Consider the following 25,449-nt stretch of genomic DNA (forward strand, 5'->3'; position numbering starts at 1 on the left):
TGAGGCCAGCATTACCCTGATACCAAAGCCAGACAAAGACACTACAAAAAAGGAATTTTTTTCTTTTTTTTCTATGTTAATGAAAGCAGTCATCTTAAGGAGTAATTAACTTTGACTTGATGAGGCTGACTCTCTAGGTGATGTGTGGGGTCAGTGGACAGTGCAAGCCCACAGAGAGGGCGTTGGACCTTGCTCACCTCTGTTGGCAGCACCCACTATACCAGGTGCCCAGCGCCCACTCAGGTGTGCAGACTTTCCGCTTTTTGGACTGCAGTCAGAAGAAGCAGAGTAAGTCCAGGCTCAGCCACACGCCGCGTGTTGCTTCCAAGTGGCACCCACCGACTCTTGCCGCAGCGTCCTCACCTGTGCTCCCTCAGTCACCTGCTTTCCCGGGTGTTTCTGGTCAGAGGACAGCAGCCCCACCCCACTGTGGTGGGGCTGCAAAGGAGCAGACGTGCCAACTAGACCTCCTTGCCCAGCACACAGGGAGGCTGGCCATGTCCAGGCAGCTGTAATCCATGCACCTAAGAAGCCTTTGCTCCGGCCAAGGCTCTCCAGCCATGTGTTGTAGGAGTGAAGGGGAGTTGGGCCAAGGGTTGGGGAAGGACCAGGGACTTAGGAGCATGTTCTTTGTGAATCTTAAAACTTGGTTTGTGAGTCAGATAGCACCTGTCCATTGGTTCTAAGAAAAAGCATGGGAGGGCAGGAGCAGCTAATCTTTCTGAAGGTAGCAAAGTTGCTCTGTCTGAAGGGGAGTGCACTTCTTCAGGGACATTTCCACCCCAGGGCGCCACAGACCCCTTGAAAACCACTGATCTGTTCCAGACACATTATTTTATGATTGAATCAAGTGATCCCAGACAAGTAAAATGGCTGTAAACTAATCATTGGAGATCAAGGTGGGCACCCAGGCCTGATTCCTGGTATAGTTATTTCCTTATAATTCCAGGCTTTACGTGTCTTTGACCATGTCATATCTTTTGTGCTTTTTTGTAATAATCTTAAGCCATATCTCAAAATTAAAAATATGGTTAGCATTCTTTGTATGTATGTGCAAAGATGACACACCATTAATATTTTAGGTCATAGCTACACTAGAACTTTCTATGTGTTAGTATGTGTTACATATGTGTTAGTAATTACAACATATTTCTGAAGCCAAGCAGAACATCTCTTTGTTTTTAACGTTATATCATGAAGAATGTTTGCTATAAAGACATTTATCACTCTTTTTTTTAAAGGAATTCAAACTTCCTATCCAGGACATGATGAAATTTCAAGGCCGAACAAGTTCATTGCTAGACATATTTTATATTTTAAGTTATAAAATCAGAAATAAAAGTGTCTTCCAACTTAAGAACAACACTTCCTTCAATCACTCTGATTTTCAGCCTTCCAGGAGACTGTTCTGGCCGGGTGTCCCAGCTGCACAGTGCGGTCTTCACGCACACTGGCGCCCGGGGTCACTGCACACCTACCGTGGGGCAGCACCCCGTGGCAGCTCATGGGGCTCGCACACTCTTGAGACCCAGGGTCTGGGAGCTGAGGACCCCAGCTTCACCACAGCACCACCCTGTTCTGCTGACCTCATTGCCCTTGGTTGGCCTTGATGTGACTGTCTCTCTGATGTTCCGCTTATTTTCCCTTCCACACTGTGTGTTCCTAGAGAGGAGAGACCTCTTCAGTTCTGTTTATTCCCGTCTCTCTCTAGAACAGCATCTGGAACACAGGTTCAAGTCAGAAGGAGAAATGAGTGCAGGAATGGCTCAGTATCTGTCTGCATTGTCCCAGGGTGCAAACTCTGTTGACTCACCTTAAACTTTGCTGCCTAGACTGCCTTAAACGATTTATGTCAGTACATTTATATTCTCACAGCAGGAAGTATAACAGAAGGGTTCTTGTTAAATAGATGAATGACTGTTATCTTCTTGTTTTTACCTGTCTCACATTCAACTTGGCCAATTTAAATTCATTATGCTCCTACTTTCCTAAAGTGCTTATAAATCTCAACTTTTTGTTCCATAAGATTCTGCTTCTGCTCTTAGCCACCTGCCCTGATTCTAACAGCATTCATCGTATTGTTGTTATTGTTCATGTTACAATCTCAAAATCCTAGCTATTACAAGAGGGTGCTTAGAAGGAAGGGCTTAGAAATAAAATTAGCATGGGGTGCCTGGCTGGCTCAGTCCATGGAGCATGACTCTTGATCTCAGGATTGTGAGTTCAAGCCCCACACTGGGTGTGGAAATTACTTAAAATCTTAAAAAAAAAAAAAAAAAAAAAGGGGTGCCTGGGTGGCCCAGTCAGTTGACTCAGTTTCAGCTCTGGTCGTGATGTCAGGGTTGTGAGATCGAGTTCTGCACTCAGCAGAGAGTCTGCTTGAGATTCTCTCCCTCTGCCCCCCCAATGCCCCGTGCATGCGCGCTGTCTCTCTCTCTGTCTCTCTAGAATAAATAAATAAATCTTTAAAAAAATAATAAATAGAATTAGCTCAAATGGGATAAAATCAAACTCACATCTTAGAAAGTTGCTCAGGAACTAGATTTGGGGGCGCCTGGGTGGCTCAGTCGTTAAGCGTCTGCCTTCAGCTCAAGTCATGGTCCCAGAGTCCTGGGATCGAGCCCTGCGTCAGGCTCCCTGCTCAGCAGGAAGCCTGCTTCTCCCTCTCCCACTCCCCCTGCTTGTGTTCCCTCTCTGCTGTCTCTCTCTCTGTCAAATAAATAAAACCTTTAAAAAAAAAAAAGGAACTAGCTTCGGTGACTATGCTGGTGGCTGTCACTTTGATCCGGAAGGTTGATAATAAGTGCACTCACCTGCATGCCACACTTTGCAGATGTTTTTCATGGCTCCCTGGTTCTCTGACAGCCTGTGAAGTGGGGCTGGGAGCTCCCGCGGGTGGGGAGACAACTGTTACAAGATCGGGTCACTGAAGTTTGAAAAGTTAAAGTGATCTGAATATAAGCTCCTAGTCTGGTGTTTTGTAGACACAAAATTGAGAGCAACAAGAGAAGTCAACACAGTTTCTATATGTGTCCTTTATAAATTATTCTAGAAATAATGACAAAAGATCATTACATAATGAAAATTTTAATACCATATGGTTTTGGTAGGTTCTAGTACATGGTAAATGCTAAGAGCTTTCTGTTAAATTGAACTGAATAAAAGGATACTTGTGAGCACGTTAGGGCAAAGAAGGTAGGTGCTAACAATGACCAATGGAGCAAAAATTTTCAAAAATGCGTGCCTTGGGTTTATATTTATAAGGTTGTAGCACAGACAATTAATATATTTTAAGCAAACTCCACTACTTTCCATAAAATCTTTTGATCTTGAATAAAGAATAATGAGGGTGCTTAAAATTTTTTAGACTGACACAGAAATTTTAGACTTGGAGAAAAGTTTCAAAAATAGTGTAGAATTCACATATACCTTCCTATAATGTTAATAACCAGTATGTAACCATATTACAAGTCTCAAAACCAGGAAGTTACATGACAGTAGTGTTTTAATTTCACATGTGAGGAATTAGAGCAAAGCCAATCGCTAAGCATATTATACAATAATTATAGTATAGGATCTTATAGAAAATGAGTAGATTATTGTTTTAACAGTAGGATAATTAACAGAGCACTAATTCATAAATTCCAGCTATTTTTTTTTTCTCTCATACACTTCTCGGTCTTGAACCGTAACACACATAATTTTTAAAGGGACTTTGAGTGTTTCGGCTGATAGCAATACTCAGGTCAGTTGTAAAGGACATACTTATTTTGCTCCAGATTTTCCCAGTCTAAGTCAACAGTGAATAAAATCCTGTTCTCTAAGGAACCTTGCAGTTAAAGGGCTTTTTTTCTGGAGTGTGAGGCTGAAACTTTCCCTAAAACTGGAGAAGTAAACTTGGGGTATGTTTTGGTTGTTTCTCTATGGGGTGGCAAGTCAGGTGGGGTCTCACTTACCAATGACAAATGCTGCTGCAGCAAATATAAGAGTGCAGCTTCCAAGTGATGACAAAAACCTGGAATTATTTGATATTTTGTGGTTTAAGAACTATACTTGAGTATGATCTTATGCATGCAAATGCATAGGATGATATTTCTCTTGTTTTAATATAATTGTTTTCAAGATGAAGATGCTCCAGGGTCGAATCACCATCTTCTTCAGCATTGCAAATTTGTTCTGGAAGAATATTCCTGAGGAGAAATAGATGTACAAGTCATAAACGGTCCAAGCAGTATTCAGGCTTTATCATTTGGAGTTAAGTTGTACATTTGTTTAAAAATGTTTTTGTTGCTAAAATAAAACTGGATCCTTTTCTGATAGACTAGAATAAATTTCAAATATGTTAAAGATGTGAAAAATGAAGCCATAGGAGTAGAATAAAGTATACCCTGGGAGTGGGAAAAAAATCTCCCTTGACTCAAAAACGAGAAACACTAAAAGAAAAGAATAAATTGACTACAGGCATTTTAAAAATGCAAAGTTAAGAGACATGGCAAACTAGGAGACCGTTGCAAGTTTGCAACTTACATCACAGATACAGGGCTAATGTACAAAGCCCTCTTAAAAACCTATGCAGAGGGCGCCTGGGTGGCTCAGTTGGTTGAGCGACTGCCTTCGGCTCAGGTCATGATCCTGGAGTCCCTGGATCGAGTCCCGCATCGGGCTCCCTGCTCGGCGAGGAGCCTGCTTCTCCCTCTGACCCTCCCCCCTCTCATGTGCTCTCTCTCTCTCTCATTCTTGCTCTCTCAAATAAATAAATAAATCTTAAAAAAAAAAAAAAACCTATGCAGAAAAAGAAGAGGAAATGCCCGGCTAACCGGTTCACCGAAGAAAAAATGAAATGACATGGGAACATGAAGAGACGCTCAGTTTCATTCATGATAAGACAAAAATGCATACTGCGAGTATCCTGCCACACCATCGCCACTGACCAGATTTGCCTCCCACAAAAACATTCACAAGCTCATTGACATGGTCCGGTCCTGGGGCTGTGCAGGAACCCCATCCCCGGCGGGAGGGACCAGGACCAGGGACCAGGCAGCATCTCCCTTCACTCAGCTAGGAACCTCGCCCGGAGTTAGGCCAGGAAATGTAAAATGCCGTCCAAGGTTATGCATTATGGATTGTTTGTAGTAGTAAAAGAAAGGAAACAAGTAGGTGTCTGTCTGTAAGGAACTGGTTAAATGGCATACTGGTCAGTTGTAAAAAGAATAAGGAAATTCTCTGTATATTGGTAAAGAGTGATAGGATATACTGATAATCTTTAAAAAGTAAAGAGTAAAAAAGCCGAGAGAGAGAGAGAGAAAAGAAAAATCTTTCTGTGTCATAATTTGTGTGGGAATTGTGGAAGGGGATGGGGAATATGAATGTGCATGTATGCGTATATTTGCAAACAGAAATACTGGGAAAAACTACAAAGTAATTTTAAAAGAATTAACCAATGGGCAATGATGGAGTATAGCATATGGGACAGGCTAGGAAGAAAGACTTCTCTTCATATACCTTGTTACAGTTTTGACTTTGGAATTTTATAAACGTTTAATATAGTCAAAATAACATTAAATAGGAAATAGCAATTCCTAAAAACCAAAAACAAGCTAAAGCCCTTATCAGAGTGTCAGGTCGTTGACATGTTGTCACAGAGAAAACCGTTGTTACTTCTGCCACAAGTCCTCGAGGCACATATTCTAAAGACAAACAGAGAGCTCCCTAAGACACCGTATACTTCATCCAGTACTTTTGGGGTTATAATAGTGGTATTCTTACTTTGAAACTATTGTTTGTATATTGTAAGATAATTAATGATGTTGGGAACCTAGATTCCTAGTATAAGATAAACAAATTTAAAACAAAGAATACTCTATATGGTTAAATTACAATTGGGAACATCAATATGAAGTCCTGTTCTTTTTCTTTACAAAATACATATTTCCTGGCAATTCACTGCAAGGCCTTGAAACAGTAACACCACTTTGGAAAAGGAACGTGCCTGGTCCCCAGCCTGGGGCATGTGATGTGAACGCTGCTCCCAGTGAGGGGGGCGTGGGGACCTCTGAAAGAAGGCTGTCACAGGTGCGCAGTAGGGGCGGGGAAAGTGCGCCGCCCAGGACCAAAGAGGGCTACCACCCGCCAAGGAGTGGGGCTTAAGAACAATATAGTTGATTAAAACATTCCGAATATATAAAACCATAAGTTAATACTGATTATCCAGAGAAAGAAAGCCAAAAACAAAATAATAAAACAAACACTTAGGCACCAAATTTTTTTCCTGAGACAGCCTCTGTTAACATTTTAATATATTGTATAGTCCTTTCCATTCCTACTTATCACATACGTATCATTTTTTCCAGTTTTATAAAGACAGCATTAACATACAGTATGATATTAGTTTAAGGTATACGACATGATTTGATATTTGTATATATTGCAAAATGATCATCATTATATTAAGTTTAGTTAACATCTGTCAGCTCACATAGTTAGATATTTGTAGCCAGCTTCTTGGCCTGATTGGACATTTAAAGGAAAGAACTGGGCATTTGTCTTACCTTTAAGTGACCCTAGCTGATAAAAAATCCTTTACAAAGGAATTCCAGCTACTAACAGATGTGTAAAGGGTAACAAAAGTAGTGAGTCACTATTTTGTTGCCCCTAAGGAAATAAGTTTCAAGCAGCACTCATCTGTGAGTGAGACCCTTGGTTCAGAGGTGAGGAAAAAGGTATTAATGGAGATTCCAGACTGTGACCACCTGAATCCCACCAGAAGTGGGACAGACTTGTGCGTCCTCATGCAGCAAATAGAAAGCACAGAGCACAGCCTACGACGTACGTAGCCAAGCAGCTTTTAACTGCATCTTACAAAGCCTTCCCCACGCCCACCTCTCTCCCCAGCACTGTTATACACCCTTGACTCTTTTTTTCTTACTATGTTCAGTTGTCCACTGTACAGTACATCGTTAGTTTTGGTGTAGTGTTCAGTGACTTATTAGCTGCATATGTACACCCATGACTCTTTCCCTCTGTGTTTTAGGAATTCATGTTTGGATTGTAGAGGCAGAGAAGAGAGGAAGGGGTATGCTCCTCAGGGACAGGAGCCCACCTCAGGGACTGGCTACGGCTGCATTACCATAGCATTCCAGAGTCATTCTTGAGTCCTTCGTGCTGTCCAGGCAGACAGAAAACTGGGTCCCCAGAAGTGAGAAAAGCTGAGTCTCAATAGTTTTATTCAGAATTCTGCCTTCAGAAAAAATCTAGATAGAAGCGGTTTTAATTTTAGCATATATTTAAGTTTTGTTCTCTACAGAGTAGAGTTTTTAAAATTACACATGGAGGTAGAAGCAGCATAATCGTCCGCCTCCTGGGTTCCCAGTGTCGCGCAGTAATATTCTGTTCTAAAGGGTTTTTACTGGGAAAGTTTGCAAACCTAGACACACATAGAAAAAAGCTATGATGAATCCTTTTGTACCTGCAAACATCTGCCAGTTTTGTTTAATGTGGCCTCTTGTCCTTTTTCCCCTTATAAGTAAATCCCAGACATCATGTCGTGGTTGTTTAATCATATCCTCTGTCAGCCACACCAATTTTAAACTGATACTTGAAAAAGCCAAAATTTACCGTATCTTGTTGTTGTTCAGCCTCAGAAAATGTAGTGCTTTCATTTCCCGTACTCCAGGTGGTATAGATTTTAAGTCATTGTGATCCAGAAACAGCTCTCTCAGAGAATGATAAGCCCCATAGAAGGAGACTCGGTCCACTCCGTCATCAGAGAGTCTGTTAAATGACAGGTACAGGTACTCCAGGCCTGGCTCCATGTGGCCAAACACATAGCCGGGGATGCGCTCGATCTGGTTCCCAAGGAGTACGAGGTGCAGCAGGGACTTGGGCAGGTAGGAAGGGACGTGGTAGAGCTTGTTGTAGGAGAGGTCGATGGACTCCAGATTTCTGCAGCAAAGAGGGATGAGCGGGGCGCAGCGTAAGGCGGGAACCATGAGCTCCGGGCTCGGACAGGGCCGTGTTCCTGCCACTGCCTGGTTTGCAGTAGTGACTCCTGCATGAGGGGGGCTGTGTGGTGGCCTGCCCCATCTGTCCGCGAGGCTCACGCTCTTACCTGGGCACTGCACCGCGGCTCCTGCTCCGCTGTAAGGAGCGCAAGGTTCAGAAAGAACCACTCTCTCTAGGGTCAAATGTGAATCGGAAACGAAGTCCAGTGTCCTAGCTTTTGTCAAGCTGCCTCTCCCTGAAATCGCCCCTGGTTCCAGCAAGGACATGGTGGTGGTGTGGAATCTGCATTCTTGCTGCACACCTGATCTGATGGCCTGCCATGCGGGGGCTTGTGGTGAAACGGAGCTCGTGTTCGGAGCTTCCCCTGTGGCTTCTGAGTCGCCCTGCCACCACCACATCCTGCTGGACCCGGCTGGCCCTCCACACCCTCTCCTGCCCCTGAGAGGTGCCTGTTCCCTCTGTTTCACCCAGATCCCTCGTGCCCTCGACACACAGCCCACCCTGCCCCTCCTGACAGGCAAGATCCCCTTCCCTGCGTCCTTGCCAGGAGGATGGATCCTGCTTCCAGCCTTCCCTGTCAGGTCAAGCACTGTTCGGACTGTTTTCTAAGACTTGAGATAGAGAAGTGCTTTGGAGGAATGAAGACAGTGTGGCGTAGGACAAGGGAACCTGGTGGTCCCATGGCAGGGTGGGGCTGGGGGAGGCAGGGATGGTCTCTCTCCAACTTCACGGCCACCTGTGAGGTGGACAGACCTCGGGTCCCTCGCTGCCCTCGGGTACCTCACTGCTTGGGTTCGCGCACGGCCACCCCAACACCAGTCCCACCATACACGATATGAGCTCCAAGCACGTAACCAGGTTCTGGAGAGGGGGAGGCTCACGAAGGAGGGGTGCCACCACTAAGCTTGCTCCCCCACGTTCAGACCCTGTGAGTAACAACAGAAGGAAGAGACTGTCTAAGAAAGGCGAAGAGCAGCGTCTACTCACTCTTGATTTATCCAGGCTAGAGGAGCAATCCTGTTTTCCTCAATTTTATTATGACGTAGCACAATGACATTGATTTTTCTGGTGTGGTTGAAACAGATCTCAGTTATTTCTTCAATTTGGTTATTTTCTAGGTATAATTCCTATAATTAAGAGAAAAGACTGTTTTTCTTTGTGTTGGTTGGTACATATATTCAGCTACACAGAGATGAAAATGGTAGTGTGGACTGTTCTCATTAGTATTATCTGGAGAGTCTTCTGCTGCTCTTCCAAGTGAATTCATTGTTGTAAGTTGTCTTATTCTATCTAATTAGTGAAATAAAATGTACCATCTTTCATGGTCATGGAATTAAATGAATTTTTAAAATCATAAAATGTTGCAAAATACAGCATACCATAATAATTATATAAAGTTCTCTAATGTACGAAACTTACTCATGTAAATTATCTCATTTGGCTTCAAAACCCTAGAAAATTGTAGAAATGGTCATTCCTGTTCAGTAGTGGAGATGCTCGGGCCTGGAGAGAGGATGCCCAGGAAACACACGTATCGCCCCCCACCCCCTCAATCTAGGGCAGGCGACTTCCACCAGTCCGTGCTGCCTGTCAGGGTTTTAGACTTGCCTGTATTATAATTAATTTAATTAAAATCAATTAACCTTCATTTAACGTCAGAGTAAAGTTGCTAGAGCTATTGTTTTCAATAGCAAGCTGCCTTCAAGTTAATTCATTTGGCATTAGTGGGAATTTTTCACTCAAGAAGCTTGGAAATCAGAAGTAGACATTGGTGTATGTCTTCAATGTAACTTTCTATTCCTATTGTAGTAATTTTCCCTTTTCACTTAATTTTGGTATTTATTAGATATGATTTAAGCAATTTTTAGCTTTTTGCTTTTCATACATATTTATGGAGGTGAACCAAATCAGTGGTACCCAAACTTGGTTGCATATTAAAATCACCTGAGAGCTTTTTCAAGTTACTGCAGTCAGAGCACACCCCTCCGCACGCTAGATAGACTCTGTGTCTGTGAAGAGGGCCCTGGGAGGGGTTGGAGCACACACACCTGCGTGGACACTGCCTCCCATGCCAGGGAGACGGGCCGTCTGGAGACATGTTGCTCCTCCATACTCCATACATACATTCAGCTTGTGTGTGTTTTACTATGTGCATGCATTATGTATTAAAATCTTAATTTAAAAAATTATAAATTACTGACCCTACCCTCCAAAGAACCTGGTTGAGGATGCCTGGGGTAGGGTATGGAGTCCGTATTTCTTTAGAATCCAAGAGATTCGGACGTAAAGCCCAGTATTGGAACCTCAATCTTTACAATTTGGACAAATTCTGAACTGATATGTTAATCTGCAAATAGGAGGATGAGGAAAGGAGGTGGTGTGTCTCCGCATCAGACCCAGGCTGCGGGCTCTGCTGGCCCAGCGGGCCCACAACTGTGGGAAGCTCCATCCTGCCTTCCTGCTGAGTAATCCTGCGTGCGGAACCGTTCGGAGCAGTCAGCGTGGGCACAGCTGGGTCTGCCAGACCTCTGCTCTCACGGCTGCAAGTCAGGCGTGCACTGGGCAGTGAGGGCCCCCAAAGTGTGTGAAATGTGTCCCTTGCTGCAGCGAGGAAGGCCACAGACCTGGGCCCTGGGTCGGAAGGGCAGTGCTCGGCCCCGGTGGGGGCTGGGCAGAACTGGGAAGCTATTTTGCAAGTTGTAGTTTCTGTTGAAATTCTCAGCTCTTCTTCCCCGTTCTCTCTCCAAGAGCTGTCAGTAAGACCAGTTTTCACTTTATCGAGGGTCTCTACTAGTAATTACAGTTTTTACCCACAGTTTTGTATCGTTTGAAGAAACAACAGTGCTATAATTATAGCAGAGTATACAGCACCAAAATGGACTTTAACATACATCACAGTAATCTTTTAGAATAATGCTGTTTGTCTTATTGAAGTGGACTGTACTACAAATGTAAAACATTGTTAGAAAGATACAGGTACCTCAACAGAAGCAGGAAGACCCTGTGGTATAATTCTGAATTTATTTCTTCCCAGACGCAGGTAGGATAGGTTCTTCAAAGATTTGAAAGCCAAGGGATTCACATTGGTTTCACTGAGCTTGTTTCCTTCCAGTTCTAGGGTGACTAGTTGATTCAGGTCTATAAAAAGTAAAATGTAATTTTCAGAATATTAGGAAGACCAAAGGACCATGCAGTTTCTGTTATCTTTCAAAATGTCATGTGAAATGTTCAGTTATTTGGAGGGTGAATGTCCCTGCTTTGCTGGTATCCCCCATGCAGAGCCTTCTCTCAAGTGCTCTGCACACCCCAGATGCTGAGCTCAGTCAGAACTGGTTGCTGGACGCGTGATCCAGGGGAGGGGCGGGCCTGCCGAGAAGTCCCCATGCTGTAGGATGTCTAAGGAACAGAAGCTGAGTGGGGCCGCCCTACAGGGGTGGCGGGGGCCGAGCGGGGACTCAGGATGCCGATGGGCCAGCAGTAGAAGGTTGTGGAGGTCACTTAAAGCCTTCGCAAAGATGTGGATGTGCGTATGACACGGCAGCATCACTGGGGTGCGGGGGAGTGTGAGAGCACTCTGCCTGGCAAATGTGTCTCTGGACAAGGGAGTTACAGCAGTGAATTCCCATCACACTTGTTCACTTCCTGGCAGATAGTGCAGCCAAATGGAATTTTGGAAAGGAGAATGATCAAGAAAGGATTCTCCACGCACTCAGACTGAGCTACCAAGAAAGGCCCTTATACAAACAAGTTTTCCCTGCATTGTTTCTGCTGGCCTTAGGAGTGGTATGATCCAGATCACTTGGAATCCTACAGGAGAATGGACAGCTCAGCAGTGAGGATACCCAGAAGCATCTGAGTCCGACATTTAGGGTGTAACTCTGGAGTTTGTTCAGTGGCCAAGATTTCTAGAGTAGGAATGTTTTCATCTTCAACTCAAGTCATGGGCATTGCACTGAATGCTCTGTACGGCTCTGCTCCTACTCTTAGTAGGCACATTAGAGAAACAAGGCATTGTCCAAGCGTGAGCAAGGGACAGGACCATCAGGGGTGCAGATCCCCGGTGCTGAGGACCACAGGAGGGGTGTGGACATGGGGTGGAGCTGGGCTCCCAAGGACAGGAAGACCTAGGTGGAAACGGGAGGCTGAGGCAGCCAGATGAACATGGGCAAGTAAGCACCCATGTGGCTGCGCTCAGCGGTAGGAGAGAGGCCCGCCTTGGGTGGACCGTCTGCTAAGGGGGGTGCAGGCCTTTCGTGCACCAGACAGTAAGGTCTGGCTCTCCTCTTCAGGCAGTGAGGAGCCCTGGGCAGGGACAGAGCGATAAAATACCGACCTGGCAGTTGTTTCAGCATCAGCTGAAGGGCTGAGAGGAAGTAGGGAGCCCAGGCAATAAACTGAGAAGTGGTTACTTTTTCTCATATTCTCTTTGATTTCCAAAACCAAAGATACTGAGAATCCAGCATACTTATCTGGTACATAGTTGAGGTTTAGGAATGTAATGGAAGTTTTTCTGTGGAAAACGGATAATAAAAGTAGACGAATGGTCGGTGTGTGACCCCACGAGAGAGACATGGCACACAGTGTTTACAGATACTCTCTGGTTTATATATACATTGTCTGTGTAGGAAACATAGAATGTGTGCTCCCATATGTGACAGGAGACAGGGTGGAGCTAGAGAAGCTTGCTGTAGGTTAGACGCAGCAGAACGAGGGTGTATACGCAGGAAGCCGGTAGGAAGTCCTCCCCATGGTGGGGCGGGCAACAACATGGCAGGTCATGGGCATGGGAGAGCGCGGTCCCTAAGTATGCAGAGTGGGGGCCAGCCGCAGGCACTCCCTGCAGCATCTGGATCCTCCTGTTTCTGCACACCTTTGTGCACACTGTTTCTCTTCCTGGATTGCCCCCCCCCTTCTCTGGAACTGTCTGTAATGTGAAGGGTCACATGTGAAGACCTGCCACAGAAGCACACGGGAGAGCAGCAGGCCCCTGATGGCCAAGCCAGGGGCTTTGGTGCAAAAAGAGCAGCATCCCAGCAGGGGCGGTGGCTGTAGCCTGCTGCTGGCCGCTTGACAGCGCAGGCTGGGCTCAGCACAGTGTCGTAGCTCCCTGGGCACGGTGGCCTGAGCTGCTTCTCATGGCCGAGGCCTCCACAGTGCTCGGACCGTGGGGACGGGGGGCGGGGGGGCACGTGTGTGCGCACACCTTCCAAGTAGGGACGTCTGCTTTGTAACGTGTCGTCTTGAGAGCGTGGCCAGAGAGGCGACCTCACGTGTGGTTCACACGCAGCCCGTTCCTTCGGCCCTGCTTCACCTGGCAGTTAAAAATTGTACTTTCTAATGTCTTTTCCGTATGACAGAGCCCATCACCATTTGTGTTTATTGGATGTTTTTCATGTGTACCCTGCAGTCCATCTGGAAATAGAATATTTCCATAACTGTGATTTTCAGACTTGGCAATTCTCGGTATTATTGTGTTTTTTCCCATCACCAGATGTGTTTTGTTCCTTTGAAGTGTTTTGGGAGTGAAAAGAAACAATGAAATGGTTTTATTCCTTTTTAGGCTTGGGTTATCAACATTATCCTAAAAATATTTCAAGTCAAATAGGTAGAAAGTGTTGGACACCATACCTCAGGTGCTGCTAGACTTGTGGGAAGGTGGAAGGAGACACTAGCTGTCTCTGGAGGAAGCATGTAATCCCACCACGACCCTGGCTGGCGCTTGGGAAAAGCTAACATAGTGCTGCGTCTTTTGTGCCGAGTTCACAGTATGACAACTTCAGTTGTTCTGTTCCGTCCAGAGTCAACCACAAAAGGAGAAAATAAACGTCATGAACTTAAATGGTAAAGTGGCCTAAAGAACTCGCCAGCTGTCCGCATGGCCGCAGTGCCTGGGAAGTTCCCACACGACCACAGACGAAAGGCTAGAATAGGACACATACGAACTGAAAGTTAAATACCTGATAAGCTTTCTTCACTGATAGCCTGCAGACTGTTCTCGTTGATTTTAAGTTCTTCTAATGCAGATGGTAATTCTGAAGGAATCTCTGCCAAATTGTTTCCATCCATATTCAGGCGCGTTAACTTCTCCAGAAGCTTGAAAAGCAAATCTCAAGATTACCTCTTCACATGGTCACAGATGCGGTCGCGCATCTCCTTCAGGGGTCAGAGTGCAGTCGCGACTTAGCCTTACAAACCTGCATGCTCCGCCTTGGGCCCATGGGAAGCTGTGTGTTCTCCTGCCGCCACCCCTCCCCCCCATTTCCATACTGCGGCTTTAGTGAGTAGGAGAAAACTGTCACCGCTGGACCGCTCATGTTTTGCTAGATCTTCGGTTTCCACCTGCTCAGCAATAGACACTAAGTTAGTTAGATGTCGCAGTAATCTGAATCTGTCACGGATGCTGGCAGTGAAATCAGCAGTTTGAGTCCTTACCGTGGACTTGTACAGCTCAGTTTTGCAGTTACACTAGCAGAAAGGGTCCTAAAAGAGCACTGATTACTGCCGAACTGCTTCAGGATGGCCTGCCTCAAACACCACCAGCTGCTCCTTTGTAGCACCCACATAGTCTGACTGTTCGGAGGGTGCGCCCATGTTTGCAGCTGCGTGTTCGTGGGCCTAAACGCCTGCCCCACCGGAGCGGAGCGGAGCGCGGATGATTCACCTCAGGGCACTCGGTCAGACCTGAGCAGTTTGGGAATGGGACAGAGGACCCCAAAACAAGAAAAGGAGCCACTCTCCCATGTGTCTTTCTTTCTGATAAAACAGTGAGTCCCAGCTGTTGTATGACAAGGACACGTCTGTGACTTGAACGGGGACACGAGCCCAGGGATTTGTACGAAGGGTCATAAAGGGGATAAAGTTTGGCCTAGTGGGATGTAGTAGGTTTCACTGGGATTCTTTTTTTTTTTTAAGATTTTCTTTCTTTATTCAATGGAGAGAGAGACAGCGAGAGAGGGAACACAAGCAGGGGGAGTGGGAGAGGGAGAAGCAGGCTTCCCGCCGAGCAGGGAGCCCGATGCGGGGCTCGGCCCCAGGACCCTGGGATCATGACCCGAGCCGAAGGCAGACGCTTAACGACTGAGCCACCCAGGGGCCCCTGTTTCACTGGGCTTCCTAAAAGGGCACATGAGTGTATTTGTTTACATACGCAGACCCTTCCTTTCTTGCTTCTACCTTTGCTTCTCTGAAACTCCTTGATTGTCTTCTTTTCTGCTTTTTAGAAAATATTTTAGTCACACCCAAGTCTTGCAGAGGCTTGTTCTATGCTGTTTGCTGTCTCTCTCCCCCTCGTCTCTCCCCCCACCATTCCCTGTGCTAACTTTCATCTGAGCCTGCTTGTGTTTCCAGAACTCCCACCCGTTCACATGTTCATCAGATCTTGCCCTTGGCACAAAATAACGAATCTCTTTCTGGCCTGAAAATGTTAATGGAGTTTCCAGATAAGCTGTCCTTTATTCCTGGAAATACCTCATGTACTAAGAGACCATATTTCCACATATTTTCAGCTGCTTGGGGAGAAACTGCTCCATAAGTTCAAAACATTAGTTTTTTCATTTTGCTGTTGTAGGTGCTCTAAGGGTAAAGCCTCGAAAAACCAGCTAGAATCATGTAAAACAACAGACTGGAATCAAGGTAAGACTTGAAGAGTTTAGGAACGCCAGAGAGGAAACTTTCTTGACTTAGGAGGAAGCTACAGTGAAAGCATGTCCCTTTCGCTCCCTGCTCTGCGACTAGCACAGAACTGTGCAAGGGGACGGTTCCTCACCTGCAGTGTGTGTTTACCTTGAATGCTTTTGCACCTACGCCTGCGGAGGTGATGTTGTTTTTGCTCAGATCGAGCCTTTCCAAATTTGGCAGTCCGTTGAATGCTCCATCGGGAATGCCGGTGATGGAATTGCCTGGAAAACACAACAGTTGTGGTTTAGGCCCCTGTGCACACACGGGCACATATGTGTGTTCATGAACATCCGTAGATAGCAAGGGAGCTCTACCCGGAGGAGAAAGCAATACTCATAACTAGGACAGCATCTGTATCAGCAAATGCAAGTGCAGAGAACACCAGCCTGGGGCCAGATCCTCCACTCAAAAGACTTGCTGTGCTCGCGGCCGTCCTGTTTTAGGTGAAGCTGCTGTGAAAACAGCTAGAATGTGGTTCGCTAGACAATTCTGTTAGCATTATGCATTTTATAACAGAGATGTATTTCTGGAAGCTTACATAGAAACTGATCTTCCCATTGACATGTCCTAGATCCTGGGCCAGGAATCCTGTCCTATCACTTACCTTTCTGAAATTTCCTTCTCTAAATCAGGAGCTCAGGTGGCCTCCAGATCTGATGTTGTACAGATTGAATCCATACAATTATAAGTTGCTACATGCTTTAAATTTATGGGATCTTGTTTTCACATTTGGTTAAGTGCAGTAGTTGATGATTTTAAACACAGAACGTAAGCTCACCAGAAATAGTGAGTACTATAGAAACCATGTGGTGACCTTCTCAAAACCACGATAGTGTGACTGAGCGTGGCATTCATTGTTCTTGGGTTTTCTTATGGCAAAGCACAGCTGACACACCGACTGTGGTGGAGGGGACGTTTTTGGGGTGTGAACTGCTGGGCATAAGAGACTTCTAGGGGGTCACCTGAGCGTGGTGTCCGAGCACGGACTGGGCGTCCGAACCAAGGCATCAGACTTGGTCTGTCAAGTATTTATAAGGTCATTTACTTATTATTCCTCTGGTAGTTTATTTCTGTGATTGCCCCTGAGACACGTCTGAAACCCCGTTCAGATTCTCTCACCCCTGTGTCTTCAGGGCCTCCCGGGATGTGGGTCTTGTCTCCCAGATGGACGCACACCCAGGGTCCCCCACCAGCCAGCCTCACACACACACCTGGTCCTGCCATTCCTCTGCTCAGAACCTCCCAGAGGTTCTGAGGACTGGAGGAGGACAGGACTGGACCATTCCATGCCCACCAGAATGGCTAAAAGGAGGGAAAGACAAGTGACAGGATACAGAGCAGCGTCTAGCAGAAAAGCCACAGCCACCTTTGGGAACCTAGATGCACATTTACTCTGTCACTCAGCATTTCCACTCCTGGGTGTGCACCTTAATGAACAGAAAACTAGGTCCACACAAACCTCTCTGTGAGGATATTTATAGAACTGCACGTATAGTTGCCCCAAACTGGAAGCGACCCATCAGCTCAGCAGAGACAGGGCTGGTAGAAGGAGGGGCGCGAGGGAACATGGGGAGGTGACAGAAACGTTCTGTGTTCTGATTGTGGGGGTGGTTATGCAACTGCACACATCTGTCAAAGCTCAGAAGAACATGCTAAAAATAAGTTTTACTGCATGTCAATTATACCTCAGTAAAGCTGACTTTAGGGAAAAAGTCAATGGGAAATCATGATTTGGTTTGGAGAAATTTGCTTTATACTTAACCATTCTATTTCTTCTACAAAGCTTATGTATATGATTGTAGATTGTGAAGTTAGTCTGTTTGGGATCAATTTATATTACGAAATTAAAATATGACATTCAGGGACGCCTGGGTGGCTCAGTCGGTTAAGCGTCTGCCTTCGGCTCAGGTCATGATCCCGGGGTCCCGGGATCGAGCCCCGCATCGGGCTCCCTGCTCGGCAGGAGGCCTGCTTCTCCCTCTCCCTCTGCCTGCCTGCCGCTCCCCCTGCTTGTGCTCTCCTACTCTCTCTCTCTGTGTCAAATAAATAAAAATAAATAAAATCATTTTTTTAAAAAAAAAGAAAGACAAAGATATGACATTCACAGGGCAAGGAGAGTTACTTACTTGTAAAGCACAGAACAGAACAGACGTCCATATCTCTTACCAACGAGCTCCAGGCTTGTTATCTCTGGTGCTGTCAGCCGTGGCATCTGTGTGAGGCCGGCACTGATGCAGCTGATGGTCCTGTAGGACAGGGAGCACCCGCTGGGCAGGGGTGGCATGCCTCTGGGAGGAGGGAGGACCAGGGGTCTGGAGGGTACCCTGAACACGTCTCCCCTGAGGGTGCTGTCATGCTCCTCATCCTCATCCTCGTCCCCCTCCTCGTCGTCCTCGTCCTCCTCTGCCTCCTCCCTTGCTGGATGTCCTTGTTGATGGGCCCGCCTCCCCTCTGCTTGGGGTCTCTCCTCTGCCTCTTCTCTGCTCCACCCCTCACTGAGAGGTCTCCCCTGCTCTCCAGGTCCAGGGGTCTCTTTCTTTTGCTCCTTATCTTTATCTTTACTTTCTTCTTCATCCTCCTCAAATTGAAGTTCCTCTTTTTGCAACACTTGGTCCATCTCCACCCGACGAGGTGGCAGTTGCTTGCGAGGTACATTGGTAGGTTCTCTTTGTTCTGAAGAATCACCAGAAAATTCACTTCTATCACTTAATGCTGTACCACTGAGCAGCGGACGGGAGGTTGCTGGCCGCACGGAGAGGACACGGCAGGGGCGAGGTGTAACGTTATTAAAAGGAAAAATCATAGTGAAAGTGAGGTTAGTAAATATTATTCCCTCCAGGTATTTGAGTGCAATTTAAATGTGAAATGCATTATGGAATTTTTGCTTGAATGGTTTTAAAAGTAATTTTATTTCTATTTTATAAGATTTGTTTTGGGGCGCCTGGGTGTCTCAGTCGTTAAGCGTCTGCCTTCGGCTCAGGTCATGATCCCAGGGTCCTGGGATCGAGTCCCACATCGGGCTCCCTGCTCGGCACGAAGCCTGCTTCTCCCTCTCCCACTCCCCCTGCTTGTGTTCCTGCTCTCGCTGTCTCTCTCTCTGTCAAATAAATAAAAATCTTTAAACAAAAAAAAAAAGATTTGTTTTAAGCGATTTTTGTTTTTTCCTGTGGCCTTAATATTTGTTTTTACTAAAATATCTTGCTACCCAATAATAAAGAGGAAATAATATTGCCACATGATGCAAAATGGTAAGCAGTCCTATGTGAGGTTACGATATGATGAGGTGTGACCTTTATAATAGATACTGTTCAGTTAATCGGGGTTATTGATAATGTAAAAATCTGTACCATCAAACAAAAAAATGAAACATGTATTTTACTTGCTTGTGGTAGTGAAACTGGCTTTTGTTTGTAGATTTATTATTATTTTTGTCTGATTTTCTTGCAGCCCCATAGGCCCAAAAGCATCTTCTGAAATTCAGGACTATAGAAAGTTCGCCTCTTTCTCCCTCCCAGACTCTCTACTTAAATTTTTACTACTTGACACTTATGGGAGGCCTCCTGGATTCCGATGATGCTGTTTTAAGTCAAAGGCATGCATGTCAGTACTTTCCATCGTCCCACGATGATGGGAGCAGAATGGCCAGTGGCAGGCGTTCACCTGCGTGTGTAATGAGCAGAAAGTGGGGAGGGCCCGACAGTGACCGGAGCTCTGGGAGGAGTGAGCACTAGTGCTGGCAGATTTCCCGAGTCGTTGCCATGCTTTTATTTAATACTATACCTAAATCACCCAAAAAATGTAACTATTTGAAGGAATTACTTGAGATTTCAATCCAGTATATATTATAAAGTCAGTGAGTTATTTTTTCACATCCCTGGCAGAATGTGCAAAAGGAAAATAGGAAAAAATTAGGGAAGGGAAGCTAAAGCTATCATATTGAAACATTTAAAATCCTTCCCGTATATCCAAGTTTATTTTTCCAAAATAACCACAGCATTTCAAGATTGTTCCAAGTCCTTTGAAAAATGTCTGATTATTTCTGAATCTTGCCTGTGTATTTGCTAACATTTTTAAAGGCATAATACCTTAGTAAAATAATTGGTAGTGTAAACCAAAATGCAATTCCTAACTATTCTAAAGTTCTTCCTGGTAGGAGGCCATTGTGTTGACACCTACCCTGAGACTATCTTGTGTGCGTGGAAAACAATCTGCCTTGATTATAGACAAGAGAAACTGTCTCTCTGTTCCTTCCCATCAAATCATCTACCACATGTGTATCTATTTCAGAAGGCGCTGGCTAGGCCTCCCTCTTGAGAGTCGGTTGTCCCTCAGGTATGAGCCCCAAGAGAGCAGGAACGGTGAACATTCAGCAGGCCCCGTGGCATGACCTTCTGCAGGAGGCAGTGCCCCCAAGAGACAGGCACTGCTCCAGGACCACGATCCTGCATTTCCCCAGATTTCCCGAGCGGTAATGAGTGCAGGTAGGCTGGGGCCTCGGGCTTTCTTCTCTCTAGGTGCAGACCCCTCTCCCTTTGTTCATCAGGAGTTCCTTGTCTTTGTTCGTGGTCTTAACTGTGCCCACACTGAGCTGAATTAAGGGAGCCACTCCAAGTAAGGAACTAAGCAGAGGACACTTCCCTCACAGGACACTTGGGGACTATTGGCTCTGTAGATTCTGCCGCTGCTTCTCCAAAGCAAGCGTCGGTGGGCAGTGTGGTCTGGTCAAGTTTACTGGTTCTGACAGAGCTGGAACTGTGAAGCCAAGATCTTTTTTTCTGCCTCCCACCATCCATTTTCCCAAATAACTTCTCTGTTTATCATCACTGTGCCAATCTTAATGACTAGTTTACCATAATTTAAAACTTCAGGTAGTAACAAAATAAAAACAATGGAAGTTGAAGACTCAGTCACACGTGATACTGTGTTGTGGTAAATACTTATACCAGCATCAGAGCAGACTGGGCAGCACTCTCCTTCAGGTGTAACTGTTTGGGGGCACGTCGGAGGGTGGCACTTAGTTTCGTCACAAAGCACTCTTCCGTTCGAGCAGAGGCAGGTGGTGCACGGCTCAGGAGACCACACCGCTTGGTTGTACATGGTCATCCCGTGAACCAGACAGTGTCCTTTCCTTCCTGGAAGAGAAGCCGGAGCTGGTAAACTCCCTGTGTGGACACCAGCCCCCGTGCGTGACGGTGAGCAGTGTGAAGTCGGACTGCCAGCATCACACGAGAGTGGCGTAAACAGTGGGGTAAATAGACCCCAGAGAAGGGACCCGAGAGCAGCTTCCGCGTGCTCTGCTCTCAGCCTCTGAGACTGAGCTCCTCCTGGTGACTGACTCTGAGCTGCGCCTCCATACTGTATCTGCCGGGGTGCCTAAGTTATACGGCGGCAGCAACCCACCCCCAAGTCTCAGGGATTTCTTCTCTGTGCCATGTGTCCGACGTGGGCACACAGGGGCTGTGCTCCCGATGGGCCCAGAGACGATCAGCAGGCTTCTGCATCTCCAAGCAGGCTGCCCTGATGGCCAAAGCAGAGGAATGGGAGGTTGGGAATCCCACACGAGCCCTAAAAGTGTGTCATTACATTGAGCAAAGCAGATGATACAGCCATACCTAAATTCTGAAGAGACACAGCAGTGTGGTTCCATCGGCTGCCAGAGGGCAGAGAGCAGGAAGGGCACCGATGATGAGCCCACGTCTCACCCTTCCCAGCGTGCGGATGGGGAAGGCAGAGCCAGACGTTGCAACTGACCCTTTCTTTAGAGTTACTGTGTTACTGAGCACTAGCTCACAGGCCATCAGTGCCGTCCTTGTGAAGTGTTTTCGAAGTATCTCCATTTCCCTACGTACAGAGTCATAGACGTGTGGGTGAGTGTGTCCACCAAGGTGGCCATCACAAAGATTACTTGGATTGGAATGTTAGAGGACATGCTATCCTTCCAACCTCGTGTCATTTGTGATGCCTGTCCTTTGATGACCCACTGTCCCCACATCCCACCCTGAGATGGGCTCTCACATTCGCTCCCTCCCTCCCAGCCCCACCCAGTAGTTGGTCTGCATAAAATAAATTCAGTGGCTTAATGCCACTTTTGGTTGAAAATATTTTGGTGGGAAATAGTTAATAGCCATGTATTCGTAGAATCATTTGAATAATTTTTCTATATCCCAGATGATCTATCATCATAAATGAAAAAGCAGGCTACAACCTTATATGTATATTATCTATATTATTAACCCAATTATTTGAAATACATGGCATAGAAAACAGACTAGAAATTAATAAACCAAAATACTAACTATGGTTTTATAAATATAGTTGTGGGATAGCTAATTATTTTTATGTTTTCCAATAATTTTGTATTATAATTACATTCCATAAATGAAATTTTAAATTATTTCAAAACTTATCATTGTAGACTAAACCAAAAGATATAGTAGAATATCTTGATATAATAACTTGAAAAGTGTATTTAATACATATTAACTTGAAAATATAACTTAAAATATGCTATATTAATAACAATATATACAATAACTTGAAAAAAGATTTTTGGAAAATTATCTTCACGGAGGTTCTGTTTCTCTCCCCCCCCCTCTCTTACTGGTTTCTTACCTGGTAACACATTATAACTTGATTCTACTCCAAGAAAACTTAAAAAGGAGTCAGACTTTTCCTCTGTGCTGTAATCCAAGCTAAGCACAGGAATTGTCGCTGCCGGTGTGACCATCGCCTGCCGGATCCCCAGCTGCCCACTGGACCTGCGGACAGGCGAGGAGCTTTTCCTTGGCCTCCTGTAGTACACCTTCCTCCGTTGCTTCCTAGGCATTTCTTCATTTCGTCCAAAATCGGTTTGAAACGTGGTAAGCAGAAGGAAACAAAGCAAACCTGCAAACTTCATGCTTGCTTCTTCACCATCCAGTTTCTAGAATGAGAAGGAAGCAGGATTTCGGATTTAGTGGTGCCTAATTTTTACCTTTGAAAATTGGCGTATTATTGCTTGTGTGCCTCAGTAGCATCTTGGAGAAATGACACATTTAATTTGTGGGCTGTATGCTGCTGTATTACTGCCAAATCAGAATGTAGAATTCTTCTATCAGGATCAAAGAACTTTGAGTATCTTGACCTCTAGAACAGGCGTGAGCCAGCCTTTTCTATGAAAAACCAAATACTAAATACTCTAGGCTTTCACACACTGTCTGTCGTGACTACCACTTGGCCCTTGAAGTGTGAGAACAGACCGTTGTGCACAAACGTGTGTGCCCGTAAAACTCCAGTGACAAAACAGTTTGCTGGACTCGGCCTCTAAGCCGTGGCTTGCCGAGCCCTCTCTAGACCGCTGTGCTGTGTCTTCAGAGGTTACCCAGGGTCGATCTACCTGTGTGCCAGGTCATCCTCTGACTTGGGCCACCCACGGCCCTGTCCCCTGGTCTGCTGTTTGGTTCTTCTATCCTCTGGCTTTATAATTGTCTTTATTGAGAGGAGGGGGCATGACTGCACCTGATAAAAATAACAGCAAACTAGCATCAGTTGTAAAGATGTAAGACAAAGAGTAATTCTTAATTAGCTGGCCTCAAGAGCAGCACAGGGCCCTGCGTGCTGTAAAGGTGAAAGAGGTATCAGAGAAATGAATACTTATACTCCTGGTGATTAAGAGACATGTGGTTGTGGTACTGTGGTCAGACACGTTGGTCCGGGCCCTATAAAGTCAGGTAGCACAAAAAGTAAAGAGAAACCCTCCACAAGGTGATTGATTGTAGGAGCTGGTTGAAGGATTCACCTGGCCACACACTTTGACCCGTGGTTAGTCCTGCAAGGAAGGTCTATGTGGCATCCATTGCCCCCTAAGCTGAGAACCAGTGTCTCCCCCTTCGCCCCTGCCTGGCATCTATCCCTTCTGTTCTTCACTCAGGTTCCCTTGCTGTCACTACCCCAAGATGGAGGCAGGGTGTGTGGAGGAGAATCTGAAACCTCAGGGCGGCTAAGGACCCGGGATCATTGGCTAAAGTGGCAGCCTTGCTTGGTGATGAGATTTACCCCACTCCTCACAACCTGCATTGGTCACCTCTGTCAGCAGTACAAAACTGTTAAATTTCAGGAAACGTCACCTGGCAGGAATGGTAAAGGTTTAAAGTGATGCTATGTACAGAGATCAAAATTCAAAGCTGCAGAGGAGGGATTTTGGAAGCTCAAAGGGCCAAAAACATGGCCATAGACCGTGAACCCGGCAGTCTGGCTGGGACCTTAGGAAATAGACAAGAGACCCTGTAAGCATTGGGTTCAACCTTTCTGCATGAAACAAAGTACTCTACTGACATCAGACGCTGCTGTATTACAGGTCTGCTTCGAAACCCGTGGGCAGGTTGTAGGAACCCCAAAGGGCATCTGACTGGAAAACCACGTACTGGGCGGTGAGGCGAGACCTTCCTCATGCCACAGTGCCCACCCCCCAAATGTGCAGGAACTGGGGGTAATCAGTGCCAGTCTAGCCAAATACTGTGCCTTCTGTCAGCAGAAACCTACGGTGGTTGTAGCAAACACGGGGTTGCCACCATGGGTCTTTGCCCAAGTACAGATGTCACTCACAGACCTGTTTTTTACATTCTTCCATGTGTACATCACCAGAAGGCCAAGAACATGAAGCTGTGGGGTTGCCATCCCTGTGTGGCTGACATTCCTTCAAGTGACACCATTAGTGACCAGAGTGGCTCCAAGAAGCAGCGACTCCTGGAGAAGCTGGATGTTAGTTCGTGGTCATTTTATAGAGAACCCGTCAGCCATTAGAGCACTTTGTGACAAAGCTCAAATCTGACTTCTGCTTCTAGCCAAAATGGAGTAACAGAGACCCGACCCAAGATAACTTAAAATCAGGATAAAAACATGAAGCTGCATTTTTCTCCAAACCTTAGGTATGAAGTAGCACAGGACCTTGAACCCTGGGCGGGGGGAGGGGAGTCCAGGGTGAGCCCTGTGACTGGTCTCACACACAGCCTGAGGCAGTTCTTGTTCATGCTCAGGGAGGGGATCCTGCCAGAGTCCTGGGTGCCCCGAGTTGAACATTCCTTGGGATTTCAGGGAGGTAAGAGTTTGCAGGGCAGAGTATAGAGAGGAGAGCTGCCCTAGTAAAGCCTTCCAGAGACCTCAGGTCTTCAGCGGACTCCTGATTAGCATGTCTGTGTGAGTGAACTTACTGACACTGCAGGACGAACTACTGTAAAGGACAAAAGGGAAAATCCCTGGGGCTTGTAAAAGGCTCGCCAGGGTTTGGGTGCCTGCCAGTCGGAGTGGGAAACCTGCACTTCACAGGGCATTGGGCTGGTACAGCAAGGTAAACCGTCCCCGCCCCTGCAGACTAACGGCTGCTCTGGTCCCATTGAACAAAACTGAACAGCAAGTATCTCTGAAGGATCAAACCATGTGCCATCGTGTGACCATGTTCCAGAGCTCCCAACAGGCGGTTGGGAGTCTGGAGAAAACTTAGCAGGCTCACAAAGGTGTGGGAGAAGTCGTCCATGAAGATTGTGTTCATGTAATAATACTGTACTTTGGGGTTTATAACATAAGTAGAATTAAAATGTATGAGAACAGAAACATAAAGGAGGAGGAGATGTGTGCACATACCGTTTAAGGTTCTTTGCTATGAAGTGGAATAACGTCACTTGAAGATAAGCTGTAATAAGTTAAAGATGCATGCTTGAAGCCCTAAGATAACCACTAAACAAAAAGTTATAGCAAATAAGGCAATAAAGGAGATCAAATGGAATAATAAAAATA

At 45.9% G+C, this 25,449-nt stretch overlaps 2 protein-coding genes across 3 annotated transcripts in view; one reads left to right on the forward strand and one right to left on the reverse strand.

Annotated features, from left to right (window-relative positions):
- CENPP (centromere protein P) overlaps window positions 1-25,449 on the forward strand; it is a 192,386-nt gene that overhangs the window by 149,334 nt on the left and 17,603 nt on the right. The gene's annotated exons all lie outside the window — the stretch shown is intronic.
- ECM2 (extracellular matrix protein 2) overlaps window positions 3,072-25,449 on the reverse strand; it is a 32,758-nt gene continuing 10,380 nt past the window's right edge. Inside the window, exons 2-10 of one of the 2 annotated variants that reach the window (XM_006742491.3) lie at window positions 22,291-22,600; window positions 20,622-20,810; window positions 17,845-18,420; window positions 15,784-15,899; window positions 13,959-14,094; window positions 10,982-11,139; window positions 8,989-9,128; window positions 7,615-7,941; window positions 3,072-4,190 (exon numbers count right to left, since the gene is read on the reverse strand). In XM_006742491.3, coding sequence (XP_006742554.2) covers window positions 4,022-4,190; window positions 7,615-7,941; window positions 8,989-9,128; window positions 10,982-11,139; window positions 13,959-14,094; window positions 15,784-15,899; window positions 17,845-18,420; window positions 20,622-20,810; window positions 22,291-22,576 — 2,097 coding nt within the window. In that variant the 5' untranslated portion in view covers window positions 22,577-22,600 and the 3' untranslated portion in view covers window positions 3,072-4,021. The remainder of the gene's footprint in view (window positions 4,191-7,614; window positions 7,942-8,988; window positions 9,129-10,981; window positions 11,140-13,958; window positions 14,095-15,783; window positions 15,900-17,844; window positions 18,421-20,621; window positions 20,811-22,290; window positions 22,601-25,449) is intronic. The other variant, XM_081802696.1, reaches the window with a different exon arrangement.

This window comes from Leptonychotes weddellii, chromosome 14 (assembly GCF_054177405.1).
Source record: "Leptonychotes weddellii isolate Sample4059 chromosome 14, ASM5417740v2, whole genome shotgun sequence".
Taxonomy (NCBI): Eukaryota; Metazoa; Chordata; class Mammalia; order Carnivora; family Phocidae; genus Leptonychotes; species Leptonychotes weddellii.